The following is a 19,492-nucleotide window of genomic DNA, read 5'->3' as shown; positions in this document are numbered from 1 at the left end:
AGACCGGGTCTCTTTCAACCCTTTCCCTCTCTCAAACGGTCCCTCGGACCGAGTGAGATTTTCTTCTCAATCACTTGGAACACAAAGTTCCCACAAGGATCACCACACGATTGGTGTCTCTTGTCTCAATTACAAGTGAGTTTGATCTCAAGAAAGAATGAGAAAGAAAGCAATCCAAGCGCAAGAGCTCAAAAGAACACAACAAATCACTCTCACTTAACACTAATGCTTTTGTGGAATTGGGAGAGGATTTGATCACTTGGGTGTGTCTTGTATTGAATGCCTAGCTCTTGTAAGTGGTTGGAAGTTGGAAAACTTGGATAACTTGAATGTGGGGTGGTTGGGGGTATTTATAACCCCAAACACCAAACTAGCCGTTTGGTGGAGGCTGCTGTCGCATGGCGCACCGGACAGTCCGGTGCGCCACCGGACACTGTCCGGTGCGCTAGCCACGTCACCAGGCCGTTGGGTTCCGACCGTTGGAGCTCTGACGTGTGGGCCCGCCTGGCTGTCCGGTGGTGCACCGGACAAGTCCTGTAGACTGTCCGGTGTGCCACCCGCGCGTGCCCTGCTTCTCTGCGCTGGCGCGCATTTAATGCGTTGCAGACGACCGTTGGCGCGAAGTAGTCGTTGCTACACTGGCTCACCGGACAGTCCGGTGTGCACCGGACATGTCCGGTGAATTATAGCGGAGCTGAAATCCGAAGCTGGCGAGTTCAGAGTCGCTCTCCTCTGGAGCACCGGACACTGTCCGGTGTGCACCGGACATGTCCGGTGAATTATAGCGAAGCGCCTCTGAAAATTCCCGAAGGTGCGAAGTATGGCTTGGAGTCCCCTGGTGCACCGGACACTGTCCGGTGGCACACCGGACAGTCCGGTGCGCCAGACCAGGGCTGCCTTCGGTTATCCCTTGCTCTTTTTGTTGAACCCATTTTTTGGTCTTTTTATTGGCTAAGTGTGAACCTTTGGCACCTGTATAACTTATAGATTAGAGCAAACTAGTTAGTCCAATTATTTGTGTTAGGCAATTCAACCACCAAAAAAATTAGGAAATAGGTGTAAGCCTAATTCCCTTTCACCCGGTATGCTTACTTGGGAGTCTCGGACCGTAATCGGGGGTCCGGGTTGCGCGTACAGGGGTCCGGTGCTTCTTCGCGGAGGTCCGGCCCAACTGATACATCCTGGGATGTATCATCTTTTCCCGCCACGTGGTGCCCCTTGAGCCGTCCACGTGGTGGAGTCAGGTGCTGTTCACCGTGCAGTTAGAGAACGCCGTACGGACACCGCCTCTTCATACTGTAGTAAAGGGTACCCCTGTTCCAGGGTACCGACAATAACTATCGTATGATTTTTAAAATTTCAAAAAATAATAAATATATATTAATTAAATGAGTTATAGTGTAGGGGGAGTTGTACAGGGGAAATTATTGGAGACGAACTATACCTAGGAGTATAATATGTTAGAGGAAGTTAGTAAAATACATTAGAAAGTAAAAATAAGGGGAGATGTATAAAAGCAATTGTTGGAGAGAGAGCCTTATAAAGGAGCTTCACATATGAAAATGGTTTGTCAAGTCAAACCAACCAAAAAGTGATGAAGTTGAAGTCATTTTAATCTAAAAACTCAAAACTATAAAAATGCTGTCTTCACCGTCTCTGGAGAAACCAGAATCCTGCCAAAGAGGACGTAAGCCAACCTGCCTGCCTAATGGACAGGATCTTTGAGATAAACTTAGCAGCACTATGTGTTAGGCTGATCAGTTTTTAAGTCAGTCACTCTAGCTACCAGCATCTGCTCTCTTCGGGGTTAGAATCAAGTGAGCTGTGAGAGATTCGCATGAAACCCATGCGTTTCAGGCTCTTTAAAAACTTATCTTTTTTACTTACGGACACCACTAGTTCCTTGGCCTTATGTTGACGGGCGATCTAGCCAGTTGCATGATCTACCTGCGTTTGAGGGTTGCTCTGTGCTCCTGCAAGAAAAATACGGACCCGGCCGTTCAACGAACTCAATCATTGGATCATCTGTTGAGCTTGAGCAGGAGAGGACAAGATTTTGCTGCTGGGCCTGCCAAGCACTGGTCGACAGCAAATCTACGCGCCAGCGGACCCGGAATTTACCGCTGCCGTGCATGGGCTCCAACGCCAGAGCATGAGCCGCGGACGGTAAGGTAACACACAACGCAAGGAGCTCAAGATCGAGCTGCGTTGCGAGGGCAGAGAAAGAGATGGGCAGTGCAGTGATGATGAAGATAAGGACCTGCCTGCCCTTTGAAAACGCGCGCACACACAAACCAACACTGACATCACCGGTGGGGGCTGGGGAGGAGAGGGAGAGCCTTCTTTAAGATCAGTAGATCACCACACCCTCACCCCTCCTCATTGCCCCCCTCACACACACACACACTCACTCTCTCTCTCTCTCTCTCTCTCTCTCTCTCTCTCTCCATTGTGTCACTGTAACTAGCAATTGAGCTCTTAAAATTTTGGTTGAGGTGCAGTAGCAAGGCACACTACTACGATCTACAAACAAGATGATCAGTTGATGCCCGGTGTCTTCAGGATCTTTTCAGGTTCGCGAGGTCCCATTTTGCTTCTCCCCCCGGGCTTGCAGTTGCGTTTGAGTGCACCTCTGAGGCTTTGGTTGGCTCTCGCGCTGCGTACTTAAGCTCTCCGCCCCGTCCACGGCGTTGCATCTCTCATGGCACTCGGTGTCTCCTGATAGCTGCTGCTTCGATCTACTCCACCTAACCGAAAGGTAGAACCGAGATCAGGCCGGGAATTCGTTAAAGATCACTTCTTACTCTGCAACCCGACCACTTCAAACGAACATCGCGAGTTGACGCTTCTTTTGTGCTATACCTTCTGTCCGCGCAGAGCGTCGTGTAGGGTCTTGGATTCTTGGTCCGGTGCTGTAGGCGTGTTCTTGAGATCGAAGATCCAGGAGATGATCCTGCGGCGGAGATCGAGGTCGATGAACAGCAGCGCCGGCGCGCAGAGGAGCCACGTCCCCGGTCAGTCCGCGAGATCGTCGACCAGTCCATGCGACGGTGACAGTGGCGGGGCCGGGGACGGGGCCGCCGCCGCCAGCAGCAAGAGTGCGACCGCGCGTGCCCTGTTCGCCTCCCCGAGGCTGCTGCACTCTTCTTCCCTGCCCGCCGGCACCGTCGCCTTCGCCAAGAGCCCCGCGCCGGACGCCGAGCCCCAGACGGCCTTCTCCATGAGCCCAACCTCCGTGCTCGACGCGGCGGCGGCCTTCGTGCCGGGCACGGACGGCGCCGGCAAGCGCCGCCCGCCGTGGCGGGCGCGGGACAACAACGGTCTCGCGGACGCGCTGGACTGCAGCGACCACCACCACCAGCAGCAGCAGCAGGAGCGGATCGTCCTCGCGGCGACGCCGTCGTCGTGCTCGCTGGCCAGATCGTGCTCCCTGGACCGCCGCGTCGAGTTCGGCGTCAAGAACAGGAGCTCGTGGCTGCCCCTCCGCGGCCGCGAGGCCACGGCGCCGGCGCCGGCCGACCCGTGGGAGATAGAGCCGTCGTCGGAGGACTACACGTGCGTCATCTCCCGCGGGCCTAACCCGAGGACGGTGCACATCTTCGGCGACCGCGTCGTGGAGGGCGGCGCCGGCGCCGGCGCCGACGCCGCGGCGGAGAGGGAGGACAGCTCGCCGCGGCAGATCAATCTGCCGGCGCGCGGCGACCGGGGCTTCTTCAGCCTGTGAATGATCCCATCCACATCCATCCACGAGCGTGCGCGTAGACTGATGCCTAGTAGGTAAAGAAACCGAGTTTGCTGAGTGCTAGTATTAAGTTCAGCCTTCATGTTGCGGTATTGTATCGGTTGCTCCGTTTCCATCTGATCAGATGATCATAGTTGTTTCCTTGATCAGATGATGTGTACTAGATGTTTTGTTCAGGTTGAGCTGAAGCTGTGATATAAAATTTCATTACGTTGTTATTACTACTAGACAAAAAAGCTGCAAATTTTTCACAGGCTGAAAACTAGCTCCCAGTGGCTGAACTGAACTGCTCTCTGATAAATTTCGTCTCCAAAGTCCAAACTCGGTTTCTGCAACCAGCACAATGAGAATGTCAGATCGACCCTGACTAATAACATAACTTCAGAGCAATTCAAGTTCTGACAGTAGCTCAGAACGTCTATAATCTCCCCAATCCTGGCAAGAACTCAGACCATTTTCCAACGAATCCTGCATTAAAACAATGAAACCATACTACTCCTACCAGTTTATCATATGAGAGCATGCTACTGCTGCATGCCCTGGCCCCTGGGTGAGGCGAGTCCCCCAATCATTGGTGGGTTTCTTGCGGCGTGAATGAACCCCATGGAGAAGGAGAAGAGCTGAATGATTGGTGTCTCTTGTGGCGAGCCCTGCTCACCCAGACCAGACGATCCATCGGGCGGGCCTGTGGGGCGGATGCGCCCAGCGCCCACTTGAGCGGTGCCTCGTCGCATTCGGGGGCCCCGCCCGTGGGGCCTGATTCCTTCTCTGCTCGGCCCGTTTGGTCTCATCTGATCTCATCCCCGGGAGTGTTTCGGTTCCCCTGTCAAGCTTCCTTTCCGTGACGCCGACTGATTTGAAACTGACGCCCGTTTTCTTTCTTATTTTCTAGTGACTGTTACGTATCACGCTGTCAGCTCTACCGCTCATGGCCTGGTGTGACGGGCATTGCCTGAGGGCTGAGGCTGAGCATTGAAACCTCTCACTTTCTTGCAGGCCATCATCATATTCATGATGATAGGTCTCATTTTTTTTACGGGTTTTAGCCTCAGTTGTGCTGCGGAATTCTTGTAAAATAAAATAGTTTCACTAGCTTAGTCTGTGTCAGCAGCATATAGTTGTGTAAAATATTTTTTACATTGTAGATAACATTATTTATATAGTGGAGTTTGAAATAAAAGTTACGATAAGAAATGCAATAGAAGAACCGCAATAGAAGAACGGCTGAAGATAGCCCTTAGTACTGCCTTTTCAAAGGTTGGTGACTCGGCGGTGCATTTTATTTTTCATTTTTGTATTTGTGTAAGGATAATCAAGTTTTGGCAACAACACCCATCACTGATTCACAGTACATGTCATTATCATGCACTGGTGTCGATCAACTTTTTTTTGGTGGGTGGGGGTAAATGGTGTTGACCAGCTTCTCAAGTATGCAGCTCTTCCGGACCTTTTTTGTCCTGACGTAAATTTGGAGTTTGGAACATATAGCTCGTGTTCTTCAAAATTAATGTTGTGCACCTAGAACAAGTACAGACATACCTGGCTGTGCACGTTCCGTGCATGAACTCAGCAGCAACTGATGTGCTCATTTTGACCGGCTTCATGGCCTCATGGTGGCATCCTGTCTCCACTGCACATCCTCTATTAAAGTCAGTGCCGAACAAGTACAGTACAGGTGGATTAATTGATCTCTCTCCTGAATGGAGTGCAGGCAGCACACTGTAGACAAAGCTTCTTTGGATAAAGTTTCAAGTAATTACGCCTGTATTTGAACCCCCACCCACAACACATACACTAGACAGAACAAAAAATAAATATGAAGAACAAGTGTAACTTTCTGCAGATGTTCCATTGCCACCCCGACTTAACTATACAAATATAGGTAAGGTAAGGCCAGAACATCCCAACTCAGCAGAACACAAGGATCATGTAGTACTTAATAAATTAATAATTGAAGCAAAATTAACATTCAAAACTATTCCCAAGTCAATGTTGTTTGACTGGTGTCCCAAAAGTTTACCCTTAAAATAACAGCAAACCTGAGCCGTCAATACCAAGAAATTTCAGCCATCAAAACCTTGCAAACCATCACACATATGGCGAACTGAAGTAGTCATCACTACGATGAACAATCACTTCTGATATTTACAACGTTCAGAAATCAGAACCAGTTAATCCGTTCACATAATCACATGAAAACTAGTGTCATCAAGAAATGAAGAGAACACATATTAGCATACTGATGATGCGAAACTCTCCAGTTTCCACGCCTTGATGAAATTGTACATCTCTCAAGACCAGATATAGATATGGTTCCTGTCGGAGGTAGCAAGAGCTCCTAGTCCGCACCATGCACTTGCCAGGACGGGTGAAGAATGACCCTCTAGGATGGTCGGCGTTCCATTCTTCAGCCTCGACCATATGTAAACAGATCCATCAGAAGAACCAGCAGCGATGCAGTTTTCGTCGGGGCTAATAGAAGGTTTGCCCCAGCTGCTCACCACTCTGTTGCCCATGGCCCTGAATGTTCCACAAATCTCCAGCGTTCTAACATCAAAAAGGTTGTGCACGTTATCTCTCCCACTTGTAAGAACGAAATTCCTGCTCCGTGACACGCAGACCGAGGTGACATCCAGATGAGCAGCTATCTGTGTGGTGCATTTCCCACTGCGGATATCCCACAGCCGAAGATTCCCATCCCTGTGACCCGAACAGATGGTGTCACCATCGATGAAAGCTAGCGAGTTGGGGTTGCTCGCGGACATTATGGTGCTCTTGCAGAAACCTGTCTGTAGATCCCAAACCTTGATAGTACGGTCACTGGATGAACTAGCAACAACAAAGCTCTTCACCCAGCTTGCATCAACAGAAGAAACATTTTTCGTGTGACCAGTCAGCGTGTGGCGAGGACGTCCCCCACTGACTTCCCACACAAACAGCTTGTTGGAGCTACAGGCAGCGATCACAAACTTGTTATCGTTGGTCACGGCAAGATCATTAACAGACCCCAAGCAACCATGTAGGGTGGCGGTCAAAGCGCCAGTAGATGCACCCCATATCTTAACAGTTTGATCCTGACCCCCACTAATTAGCTTGTCTGAGTTATGCTCAAACATCAAAGCTCCACACCCACCATCATGAGCACGGATAGTTATTGTGCATGTTGATGGGATTGGCGTTTCTATGTAACCAGCTTCAGAACGCCGTATGATGCCATCAGTTTCTTGCTGTGCATTAAGTTGTATACCACCAACTCCAGCTGTCTTTAGCTTTAGAACCATCTCCTCATACATCGCATTGGCCTAGACAATTATTTTACAACCATTAAAGCACTAACTTATACATGCAAGTGTTATATGGGTACAGTTTTTAGCTTAAATATGGGGCAGATATTTCAAGGCTGGTGTAAGAAGGTCACTTACAAGGATACACTTCGGCAATCAACGCAAATTATAGAATTAAATTAACAAAATTCTACCAAGAGAAATATTCTCCTTTGGAACGCAGGAATTTTATATGAATGATATAGGAATTTCACAGGAATTAGTTCAAAAACACAGGAAAAACGCAGGATTCAGGAAATTTTCCTTTGTTTCAAAAGAGCCCGTACTGTTGTTTGTATCATTATGGTATGATAAGCATCCATGTTTTGATGTATCTAAAATTCTCCATTGGTTATTAGAGTATAATTGCAATTATGAATTATGATAAAGGAATATACATTGGCAATAGGTAAAGTTAATTTGTCTACCAGGCTCAGTAGGCAAGCCACAAGCATAATGCTTGGAAAGTCCCTTATTTCAGATATCACATATTGCAAACCTGCATTTTTAGCAATAGAAGGAAAATAAGGTACCTCATTGAGCCTCTCGGCATCCTTCATCTTCTCTAGCATCCATCGATCAACCAGATTTTGGTTCTCATCCTCTGCAGCTTTTAGTTTCGTCAATGCTTGTTCAAGCTCGGATTTCACTGTCTGATGCTCTTGAATGAGAAGATCTAAGGCTTTTATTTTTTCGTCAAGCGACTGCTTTAGTTGTACATTCTCTTCGCTGAAGAAGTTTTGCACAAGTGCTAAGTACCATGTTGTCCACAACTGTGACCAAGATTAGCAAAAATAAATCACATTTAATACCTTGTCTTCTCAAGTTCAGCCTGCAAACTTGTAACCATCGCTTCCTTCTCTTTGAGCAGTGCTTTTGATACTTTACCTTCTTCTATCTCAGTCACAAGCTGCTCAGAGAGCCGGGATTGCGCCTTGTAGCATTGCTGCAGCTCTAACTCATGCTTCTCAGCCTTCTCCTTCCACTCCAAAGCCTACAAGGAGTTAACAAAACAACCTCTCCTTCACTAAACACCCAAATTACCGTCCAAAATTCTCGAAAAAAATTCGGGATATCCTGGCGATACAAACAGTTGAAATCAGTAGGCTAAGTAATATGATCAGTGACACACATTCGTTTGCAGACTTCAAAGTACGATCAAACAGGGGAGGAGTAAAGTGCAAGATTGGGAAAAGTAGGGAGAGGAGAATAAGAGATTGGCCTCACGTGGGCGGCGAAGGGACGGGTTAGCGCCTCGATGGCCGGGCTGTGCGCCCCTTCCTCGGCGAGATGCCTCCGTTTCAGCGACCGCAGGGCGCGCCGGATCGCCGCCCTACCAGCCTCGGCCTCGACCATCGTCCTGCACACACCCGGCAACAACAGCAAAGCGACCCCTCGTGTCAGGCAAACAGCAAAGAAGAAATAAACTGCGTTAGCTGCCGAGTTGAAGGATTCCAAACATTCTCCCGTGGATTTCGGCAGCAGCCGTGCGTCCGGTGGCTCCAGTTCTCGGCCAGGGCGCCTCGGTTCCGGTCTTCCTTGAAGACTAGACGAAACTAGAAGAAAGAGGAAGACGAGAGCGGAGGCGGCGTCCGGGCCTGCAAGTGGACTTGGACTCGTGCTAGATAGCGTGGGCCCGTACATGGGCCTTTGGCCCAAGCCCAAAACATGGCCCTTTGGGTCCGATGGTTCGTAAGGAATATTCCGGGCTTGGGGGCCACGCATAGTTTCTTCTCCGCTTCCTCCGCTGCCTCGCTTTCCGGCGAAAGTATCGGCCGCTGCGTCCTCCACACCTACCCCACAGGCGCATTGTTCGGCTGTTTCCGTCTCCCCGAACGGCCGAACCCTGTCGTTTGCCCGGGCGCCTCGCTGTCGTCGAGTCTGAACCGTGCTGCGTCGCGGAGGGAAGTGAGTGACATAGAGATAGGGGAAAAGGAAGATCAGATATAATGGCGGTTGCCGTCCTGTTGCGGCAGAGGGCGCTCTCGTCGCCCCACGCGGTCTCATGCCGAAATGGTTCGTACTGCCTTGAGCGGTTGGATCCTTGGGCGTTGCGTATGATAGCTGGTTGGTTTGTTTGTTCTTTTGGTTGGGGTCGGGTGCCATGTGTTCGGTAGAATGCCAAAACCAAGCGCGCCTACTGCAGACATTACCGAACAGTGGTGGTATAGTCTCTATTCGCAGGTTATCAGTAGCATAACTATGTTGTGTTTCATATCTGATTGCATAAATGAGCAGTTGGAAAAGGCGATACTTTTCCTGCTGGGTTGTGATTGTTGTTTTCTTTTCTCTTTTGATGAATATACCATAGCTCTGGAGAAATTTATAATACTAGGAACAAGAAATTGTGGTCCTAATTATGGTGTATGTATGACATGTATGGAATGGACAGCACAGTGTTGCATCATGGTTATGCTATTGTTTCGTACTTCTTTGTATTGTGCTTGATTTTTTTTTGATGGTAACAGGAGGGGGTGAGGGCTCCTCTACTGGATAGATTAAAGAGCAAAAATTTTATTTACAGACATTATGAAAAAGGATAAAGGAAAAGAGAGAAAGAAAGTAAAAATTACACGCCCAGCTATTTAACCACGCTGGCATGACATTCTGATGTGCTTAAATATTTGCTTTAGTACTTCACCTTGTTCCAGTGTCAAAGCATCTGGTGGTTCTATTCATTAGACATTGTTCTTACATATCTGAATTGTTTTTCTGTCTAACAAAGCTCCATGCTCTGTACAGCTGTATATACTAGTGGCCTTTTTTCCAATTCCGATCTACACTCAAAGGTGAATTCTACTAGTTTGAGATTTTGGAGGACCTACCATAATTCTGGGAAGTTTGATTTGACTGATCTGACGTAAGAATCAATATGTATCCTGTTGACCTGTGTAAAATTCAAGCCTTTTCCATGCATATTCAAATTTGGGTGCATAAATTTCATGCATTTTGTACCATACATTCAACACAATCCATTTCTTTACCCCTAACTAACCTTCCAGTCTGGGATGCTGTGACCCAGCATTATTCACTATAACAAAAAAATGAAGTCCAATTCATAGTTAGTTATTATTACTGGCTTGAATTATGTGTACAGTTCAAAATAACCGGGACCGGGATGCACTTATATTGTAGTTCATTTAGTTCTCCCTAGCAATGATCATGCCTTTTCTTTTATTGGAATGGTCCAATGTCTATGCTGAAAGGGTAATGTGAACCTAAAGGTTTTTTTTCGCATGCTAGCGTGCAGCATACTATCTTCTCATTTATTTTCCCATGTAAACTTCAATTAAGCTGTGTGCTACTTTGGACAACAGGCATCCTCATATGTGGTACCCGAAAGCTCGAGAAAAGAAGCGTAATGTGTTTTTACATGTTGGCCCTACAAATAGTGGGAAAACTTATAGTGCTCTCAAGAGGCTAGAAGCAAGCTCTTCAGGTACTATTTTGACCATCCTGTACTAAAGAACGTACTGTTATCATGGTTGCTGAGTTCTCTTCAAATTTTGTAGGTGTGTACTGTGGACCTCTGAGATTGTTAGCAAGAGAGGTAGCCCAAAGGTTAAACAAAGTTAACGTCCCTTGTAACCTGATTACTGGACAAGAAAGGAATGAAATTGAAGGTGCAAAACATAGCTCAGTGACAGTTGAGATGGCTGATATGACAACTAACTATCAATGTGCTGTTATTGATGAAATTCAGGTACTTAAAGTAACACTAACACTGATCTGTAGACTACCAGGATGTGATATTAGATATGTATGTAAATAACTACAGATAGTAAGTTAGAGGCTTGTGAATTTGATTTTATTTTTTAATAAATGATAAAACAATTGTGTTTCTCATTGTCAATAAATAGTTATTTGGAATACTCCATCATTCTAATTTTGTATTATTCCATGGAATAGATGGTTGGCTGTAAATCAAGGGGTTATTCGTTCACACGTGCACTTCTGGGACTTTGTTCAGATGAACTTCATGTCTGCGGTGACCCAGCTGCTGTTCCCCTTATCCAGCGAATTCTTGAAGCTACTGGTGATGTAGTTACGGTAATCTAGATTTAGTAACCAAATGGACAATACTGCTATTGAGGACTTATATATTATTTTTTTGTCCATTATGGTCGTTGTGAATTTGAAGTGTGTTAAGGTTGACAGCCATGTTACTCTGCCAGTATTCTTCCATTATGAAGTTAGATTTCTTGACATCGACAGACAGTTTTTTGTACAAGAAAGAGATATGATGTAGTAACCTATTATGTGATGAAACAATAACAATATCTGTATCTTGCAAGCCTTAGCTGACTTAAGCTTAAGTGTTTCAAATTCTCTCCACTCTGGCTTAAGAAATGCAGCACTTTTCTGGCACTGTCACATACTAAAATACGGTTTCGTTCACATTTATATATTTTGAGTATCATATTTTGTGCATAACACCATTTGTCATACTACTCAATTAGGCCCTTACCCTACTTAGGCCGTGTTTGGATCTCATTCTTATATTGATTCTAGATAGTGATATGGAATCTGGATTCTAGATTAAACAAATGAGGGTTGTTTGAATAATTCTCATGATGATTATTGCTTTCACATAGTGAAAATCTCTAATTTGTAGGGGTTGGATAGATAGTTTAGTGTTTGAATCTCATTTTTCTTAGGAGCTCCAAACAGAGCCTTAGATTGTAACTATCTTGTCTAACACCTCCTGTGTAAGTGGCATGGACAATGCGAAAGGGCTTCTAGCCTAGTGGCTAAGGACTTCCGAGTAGCACCTCCAAGTCCTGGGTTCGATTCCCTTCGGGAGCGAATTTTCAGGCTTGGTTAAAAAAATCCCCTCGCTGTGTCCCATCCGCTCTCGGGTTACAATGTCCTGTGCGCCACCCTCCGGTTGGGCCGTTGCAGAGTGGACAGTTGACGCCGGCCCGTTAGTGATGGGGGGCCAGGGTTCGGGGATTTTCTCGGCCGGGACCATTGTTTCGGTCTCTTCTTAATATAATACCGGGAGGGCGGTCTTTCCCTCCCCGGCCGAGTTTTTTAGTGGCATGGACAATTGGACATTGCTACATTCTCCAAATGCAAGTTCTAACCACTATTATCAATTTTAATATGTTTAAAATCTTTCTAAGAAAATATTTATCAATGCAGTACTTTCGTGTGCTGATTTAACACTAATAAATGTCGACTGTTGTAAAAATCACAACTACAGAGTAAAACCATCTGGTAACGTGCAGTCTTATGCACCCCTGGTTGGTGATATGCTATTATGCTGTTGTTTTGTATATGCAAAGAATGTCGAAGTGGATTGCAGAGGTCTTTGTCCTTGCTCTGTTGCTCAGATGAATTTGTTGTTCTGCGTAATACCCCCCCCCCTTCTAAATTATAAGTCGTTCTGGCTTTTCTAGATGTATGTAGACATCAGTGTCTATCTATATGCATGGTAAATTTATGTATCTAGAAAAGCGTCAAAATTAATTATAGTTTGGAATGGAGGGAGTCCTTTTCTTTCCTTGATAATGATTAAGTACTGATGCAAGCATGTAACAAAATGTTATCAGGAAAATATCCAAATTTAACAGATCCTATGTTGTTGAGCAGGTTCAATATTATGAGAGACTATCTCCTTTGGTTCCTCTGAAATCTCCACTTGGGTCTTTCTCTAACATCAAGGCAGGAGATTGTTTAGTATCATTCTCAAGACGTGGAATTTATAAACTCAAGGTTGGTATGGTTGAACTGGCCATTGCAGTATTGCTTCATATATCAAGCATTTGCATGATGTACTCCACATATCTAAGAAATAAACATAAAATGTCCTTCAAAATTCTTGAAAAACATAAAATACAGTAAAACCTAAGAAATGAGCAAAATCGGATATATGAGAATAGTTGTTTCTATTTAGCAACCATCAAAGTACGTTTTTTCCGTATGCTTTTCACAAGCCTTGCAAATTGAATACTCCATATAAACTGAAGGCTGTGAAACAGATAATTCAAATACACAACCATAAAACATGGACCAATTAAACCAGGAGCTGATCCAGTGCACAAGGATCAAGGACCAGCAACGGAGTTACCAGTTTACCACATCAATGCCCACTAACTTTTCCCCCTATGTCTTCACGATAAAACCCTGAAAACACATCCTTGTATTGATCTCAATGATTTCAAGTCGCCTAGTCGCCTGGTCGAACCTTGGGACCGACCAGGCGACTAGTCGCGATTAGGCGACGACTAGGGCGACTAGTCGACCCCTAGTCGGTCCTAGTCGGTCCCTGGTCGTCCTAGACTAGTAGCTATACTTATATAGGTATATATATATATATAAATATACCTGTATACATTATATAAATTAGAACAAACAACTAGGATAAACAAAGTAACATATTGCTTCATTGTGATTTGTGACTTACCTGAACTTGATGGGCTAAAAAAGGCCCAATAACTGAACCCTAGCCAGGACGACCAGGTCACACAAGTCGGACGACTAGTCGCCCTAATCGACGATTAGTCGGACGACTAGGACGACTAGGTTGTCTAGTCGAGTCGTCCACCAAATCGTGCACTAAATACCGACCAGCCCGACTAATCGCGATTAATCGCGATTAGTCGGACGACTTGAAATCATTGATTGATCTACAGAGAACAGATTAAAAATATATATCCAGTAGATGAAGTGAATATGAAGTTTCTGGCACCTTTCTTATGTTGCAATTTTCCATGCATTCAGAAAAGAATTGAAAGGGAGGGAAAACATCTTTGCTCTGTGGTCTATGGTTCATTGCCACCAGAAACTCGAACAAAGCAGGTATTTGCTTACATCTGGGTATTTAGTGTCATACTATACTATTGTACTTTTGCCTCATTGCTGCCACACGTTCCATATATTAAGATGAATAGCAGCATGTGTAAGATGTTACTTGGGTTATACTCAATGATAATCATACAAGGCCATCCAGTATTGATGCTGGGCTTTTAAGTACACAGCCAACCCGCTTTTTCTTGGTTTGCGCAATTAATTTCATAACCGACAAGCTCATAGTTTAGCCAGCATTTCAAGATTGAGTCATGTTTGTAGTCTTTTTTTGGTCATGAAATTAACCTTTCTGGTGGTCATGTGTGGATTAACTTATTCCTTAAGCTTGCAGGCGACAATGTTCAATGATGATACCAGTGACCTTAATGTGCTAGTAGCTAGTGATGCTATTGGAATGGGTCTTAACCTGAACATTTCCAGAATTATTTTCTCTACTATGATGAAGTTTGATGGTTTCTGCAACAGGGAACTAACTGTGGCCGAAATCAAACAGATTGCTGGTATTGAATTTTCGTCTTATGGTTCACCTCCAGCAGTTTCCTTTAAGCCATTTTGTTTTCCCTTGATTCACAGGCTGTTGATCATCAATTTAGGCACATCTTACATGTTGCCTTCTTTCTGTAGGTAGGGCTGGAAGATATGGATCTAAGTTCCCTGTTGGAGAAGTGACCTGTCTAAATCCTCAAGATCTCCCATTGCTGCACTCGTCTCTGAAATCAGCTTCCTCCATTATAGAGGTCTCTTTTCTGCACATTACTTTCCAGCAATATGAATGCAGCAAGAAGCTTTGTATAATTCATAATTAGCACAAACAACCACAACTGCTGACTTTGTTTCTCTGCAGCGTGCTGGACTTTTTCCCACATTTGATTTATTATCTTTGTATTCACGATTACATGGAACTGACTTTTTTCACCCTATACTGGTAAGCTAAACAAACCATCCCTCATGCTATGTGTAAAATACCTCAATACAAACACATACTTTGGATTCTATAACTGGTTATCAACTGCATAGTTACATGTTTTAATTGACAAACAACTTAGCGGTGATACTATGATAACAGTTTAGCTCGGATACTATAAGTTCCTGTGCTATTTTTCAATATCCAGAAGTTTCTAGCACCATAAAAACTCAATCCTGAGGGAAGAACTCCCGTGGGCTTTGCACTAAAACGAAACAACTCATCAGCAGGACCGAGAAAACCGCCCAGATCCCAGTTGCCATGTGTTTCTAACATTATAGCTGCTTCATAATTATTTAGGTTGTTGTTGGTTCAAGCAAATATGTAACAATCTTTTGCATTGGCATTAATTGGATTTCCTTTACGATGTTTTTCATTTCTTTTGAGGTATATGGGTATTTATTCAAACTTCTGCTGCTCACCTTGAGTTGACTTGTTCAGAATATTAAAGTAGAGTTACCTTTCATCTATCTACAATGTATAGGAGGAATAGAATTGGTGGAATAGGTGATTGTATTTTTTAGTCTCATGGGCAGATTGGTGTACATTGCATAGAAGACAAGAAGGCTCCCTTAGAGTTAAGGTTGTTGACGTGTATAAGTGCATTGTCTATCTTCTCCTAACATCTTAAGTTTTTAGGTTGAATTGGTTTTGATTAGTACGCCCACTTTAACATGGTATCAGAGCTAGAGGTCTCGAGTTCGAATCATGATAGAGGCTTTATTTGTGCCTCCACCCCTTTATTTTCTCGTTTGTGCCTTTGTTATGGTCGGCCACCACTATAGGTGCCGACCACAGGTCACAGGTGGCCAGAGAGATTAGATAAGGCTTATCTAATAAAAGAGATTATCTCAGGTTAGTTAGATATAAATGAGAGATTTTCTCAGGTTAGTTGGATATGGATTAGAAGTGATCTCATATCTCTTATCCTTAGATCAAGATAGGCATTAGCAGGGATATAAATACTTGTAAGTGGTCATCTAATGGAGATCAAGCAGAAGCAACCATTGTTGCTCCCTGCGCCCAGCAGCCCCTCTCGCCTCCTCTGTTCTGCGCAGCACCAGCAGTACCTGCGCCCTGCAGCCCCCGCCCTTCTCTCTGTTCTGCGCCAGCAACACCTAGCCACGGTGTCTCGTTGCGGGATCTCCAGCCCACTCCATCATCTCACCCCTATTCTCTATGAGACATCCCCAGTAGGATCCACAATCCTATCAGCCTTCCTCTGGCTACACGTGAGTGGGGGTGTTGACGTGTATAGTGCATTGCCTACCTTCTCCCAACAACTTAACTTTTAGGTTGAATTGGTTAGTGCATCCACTCTAACAAAGGCAAGCCAGGATTATAAGATCATAATCTACCATATAGGGAGATATCCCAATATACTCTAACTTACATCTTTGAATAGCTTGTTATCATATTTAGTTTCCCCCCACTAAATTTATATCAGTGCTTTCTGGCTCTTTGCAGCTAATACTTCTTATGGTCAGAAAATGTGTGTTAGTTTTCATTTTGTTGGGTTGCAGGAACGTTTCTTGGAGAAGGCTAAACTATCACCAGACTATTTCATTACTGATTGTGAAGATATGTTGGTAATTTTTCCAATACCTTTTTCTTTATTGGGTCAAATTTTCTACAAGGAACACTATATAAAATCAAGATGAGATCATTTGAGTAGAAAGACACTGAATGTCTGCTGAAAAAACATCAAGAGACAATTCAGCACCTCCTAGCCTCATGCATCTTTACCTGTCAGTTTTGGTTCAATATTTTATCTCCTTTTGGCTTGGGCCATCTTACTCCTGCTGTTGATGAACCCTCTTTCGCGGAATGGTGGAGACGCCTGGTTCTTAGAGTACCCAATGGCAGGGAAAAGGGACTCAACAGTGTCATCATTTTAGGGGTGTGGTGTGTTTGGCTGCACCGCAACAAAGTGATCTTCAATGGGGAACCCCTTCCTTGGCCAATCTACAGAGAAGCTTCTTAGATGAATGTGTATGTTGGGTGATGACTGGAGCTGAAAATCTAGGTTCTCTAGACCTAGCTATAGACCTAGCTAGTGCCTTGAATGTAGTTGGCTCTGCTCCCTAATGCTTAGGGCAGCTGTGGGGAGGGTTAGTATAAGTGACTCTATAGACGGTTTTTTGTATTCTTGTTTTCTGACCTCCATGAGGTTTTTGTATCTGGGTCTTCTTTAAACCTTTGTTTCTTCTTAATATATAATGAGGCGTAGTTCTCCTGTGCTTTTCGAGAAAAAAAAATTATCCTTAAGTTTATAACAATAGCAAACTTTACTATGTAGAGTATGTTTTCTGTTAAGTTGCAAGTATAGTATTTTGTTAAGTGTTTTTCCTTTTGTTGTTTTAACAGAAGGTTGCTGCTATTGTTGATGATTTACCTCTTGGGTTGTATGATAAATACCTCTTCTGTATGAGGTGATTTATATTACTTTGATACTGTATCAATCTGTCCTCTTATATGTATTTTTTAATTGTCTTGCTTCACAACTCTTGTGAACTACTGTTATCTAATTACTTTCCAACTGATTATATTGCAGTCCGGTGGACGTAAGTGATGATATATCTGCCCAAGGACTAGTTCAGGCAAGCATTTCTATCCTATTATTTTTCTTTACTATATTTTGTGGAACTAGGATACATGTTTCTAATTTCTTCAATATGCAGTTTGCAGAAAATTATGCAAGGAAAGGAATTGTTCGACTTAAAGAAATATTCACACCTGGAACATTACAGGTTCCTAAAACAGACAATCAACTCAAGGAGCTTGAATCTGTTCACAAGGTTATTTATTTGCACCTAAATTATTAGTTATTACTGTTAGTAACTTCACATGCCTCAAATATGAGCAGGCTGTAGATCCCCGAATAATATCAGAATCATTGATGCCTTGTATATATTTATTTTTATTATTCTTGTTCCTTTTTGCTGGTGTCTCATGTTTGGTTTCATCTGTAGCCTACTGCAACTAGGCTTTGTTGTTGTAGTAGTAGTTACTTAATAACTTGTCAGTCTATAGCCATTTACTGTATATACTGTCAACATTCTTCTGAAAACAAATTCTTCTTAGTACTCTAAAATTGTTGCATTGAGATTAAGTGCAATTCTTTATGGTGATCACTTCAGGTCCTAGAGTTATATGTGTGGTTAAGCTTCAGAATGGATGATTCCTTTCCAGACCGTGAAGTAGCTGCCTCTCAAAAGTCAATCTGTAGCATGTAAGTTCTTATATTCATCTAGAACTCTTTTTTGCCATTCTGTGGATCAGTTCTGTTTAGTTTTTTTTGTCTCTGGTAATATCAGGTTGATCGAAGAATATCTGGAGAGGTTTGGATGGCAGCCACAAGACCGAAGAAAGGTTTTGGGTGGAGCACAAAAGCTGCTCCAAGAATACGATGTATCACAAATGTATGATCTCTTTAATCTTCATTAATGTCCGGTATTGTTTTCAATGTTTGGGATAACCGTGCAAACCTCTTCTACACAAAATAGTTTTCATCTTCAATTAACTCAACAAAAATATACATTACTCCCTCCATTTCAAATTGTAAGTCGTTTTGGCTTTTCTAAATACATAGCTTTTGCATGACTACGAATGTATATCTATTGAATAGCAAAAGCTATGTATCTAGAAATTTCAAAAGGATTTGTAATTGGAAACGGTTAAAACGGAGGGAGTATTATGGGGTGGGGTGCATTAAAGCTTGAACGTTGAAGAACATTGCTAGATTCCCTAGAGGTACTTGCACATCGTAGGCTGTATTGCACACTGCATCATGTATGGAACCATCTGTCTCGAAGCCAGCTTGACCTCTTGATATATTTGTGAACGCTGTTCTTGCTCTTTTTTTTTCATATTTCTCTCTAATAGAATGTTCCTACATTCAATTTTAAAAATCATCATTCTATCCGTGGGTTTTCTAAATATTTCTTCAAGTAACCATCTTGTTGTTAATGAACAGGAACAAATATTTTCAAGAAGTCAACCCAGGACCGAAGTAGAAGGACTATACAGGAAATGAGCCTCACCACTTCCAGTCCAGATTTGAGGAACCAATACCATCCAGAGCATTTGCGTTCTGCCTCACTGGTTATGGATCACCGGCACAAAGTGGAACTACACTTCGGACGACCGAAGATATACGTGGACGCATCTCAAACCGTGATCATCTAGATTGATTTGGCAGCACGCATTTCCATCAGCCAGATCGTGATCGACTAGTAGGACTTTTTTCCCCAAAAATGAAACTACACTCCAGTCTTAAGTCATAATGAATACAGAGCCATGAGCCCATGATAGGGCCGCTTCTGAGACGGAGATTGTGTATTAACGGGTACACAGACGGTACTTGCATTCTAGTCTGAGTTCGATGAGTTGCAGCAATAGCGGCTGTAATCCTGTATATAAAGAGGGAAAATAATGTTGCTTGTGCTGTTATTTATTGCAAGATCTGAATGTTTGTGTCCAATGACAATTTAGTAGACATTTTACATGCACTAACTAATAGCTAATGGCCCGTGTGTACCTTTGTATATATCCTTTCAGATTTTTTTGTGTCACGATGCTGATGAGCTGCAAAATGGAGTTCCAAAAGATGAGGGCAGAATAATGGTTCTCTCTCTCCCAAAACAACCG

General features: G+C 43.9%; 3 protein-coding genes across 5 annotated transcripts; 2 read left to right on the top strand and 1 right to left on the bottom strand.

The window, feature by feature from the left end:
* The first annotated feature begins 2,164 nt into the window (after positions 1-2,164).
* LOC100277055 (uncharacterized) lies at positions 2,165-3,960 on the top strand. The gene is made up of 2 exons (NM_001150723.2): positions 2,165-2,758; positions 2,878-3,960. Exon 2 carries the CDS (start codon positions 2,948-2,950, stop codon positions 3,722-3,724), a length of 777 nt encoding a protein of 258 aa, NP_001144195.2. The 5' UTR covers positions 2,165-2,758; positions 2,878-2,947; the 3' UTR covers positions 3,725-3,960.
* Positions 3,961-5,653: 1,693 nt separating this feature from the next.
* LOC100282904 (uncharacterized) lies at positions 5,654-9,095 on the bottom strand. 2 transcript variants are annotated; one of them, XM_035967276.1, is made up of 5 exons: positions 8,526-9,095; positions 8,293-8,425; positions 7,878-8,059; positions 7,599-7,794; positions 5,654-7,044 (listed from the first exon to the last, which is right to left on the bottom strand). In XM_035967276.1, coding segments are annotated over exons 1-5 (1,524 nt in total). In that variant the 5' UTR covers positions 8,528-9,095; the 3' UTR covers positions 5,654-6,033. The 2 variants fall into 2 exon arrangements, with proteins under 2 accessions (XP_035823169.1, NP_001358816.1); NM_001371887.1 differs by having other exon boundaries at positions 5,864-7,044; positions 8,293-8,622.
* On the top strand, positions 8,765-19,391 carry LOC100273495 (ATP-dependent RNA helicase SUV3, mitochondrial). 2 transcript variants are annotated; one of them, XM_008667183.4, is made up of 17 exons: positions 8,765-9,081; positions 9,808-9,925; positions 10,383-10,504; positions 10,578-10,768; positions 10,975-11,115; positions 12,661-12,783; positions 13,792-13,869; positions 14,210-14,378; positions 14,503-14,615; positions 14,723-14,803; positions 16,366-16,431; positions 17,210-17,274; positions 17,397-17,442; positions 17,524-17,640; positions 17,983-18,074; positions 18,160-18,264; positions 18,819-19,391. In XM_008667183.4, the coding sequence occupies exons 1-17, from the start codon at positions 9,015-9,017 to the stop codon at positions 18,856-18,858; spliced, it is 1,734 nt and encodes a 577-aa protein (XP_008665405.1). In that variant the 5' UTR covers positions 8,765-9,014; the 3' UTR covers positions 18,859-19,391. The 2 variants fall into 2 exon arrangements, with proteins under 2 accessions (XP_008665405.1, XP_008665406.1); XM_008667184.4 differs by having other exon boundaries at positions 9,035-9,230.
* Positions 19,392-19,492: the final 101 nt, after the last annotated feature.

Source organism: Zea mays, chromosome 1 (assembly GCF_902167145.1).
Source record: "Zea mays cultivar B73 chromosome 1, Zm-B73-REFERENCE-NAM-5.0, whole genome shotgun sequence".
Lineage (NCBI taxonomy): Eukaryota > Viridiplantae > Streptophyta > Magnoliopsida > Poales > Poaceae > Zea > Zea mays.
The sequence above is the reverse complement of the archived record's forward strand: the minus strand, read 5'-3'. Positions and strand labels throughout refer to the sequence as shown.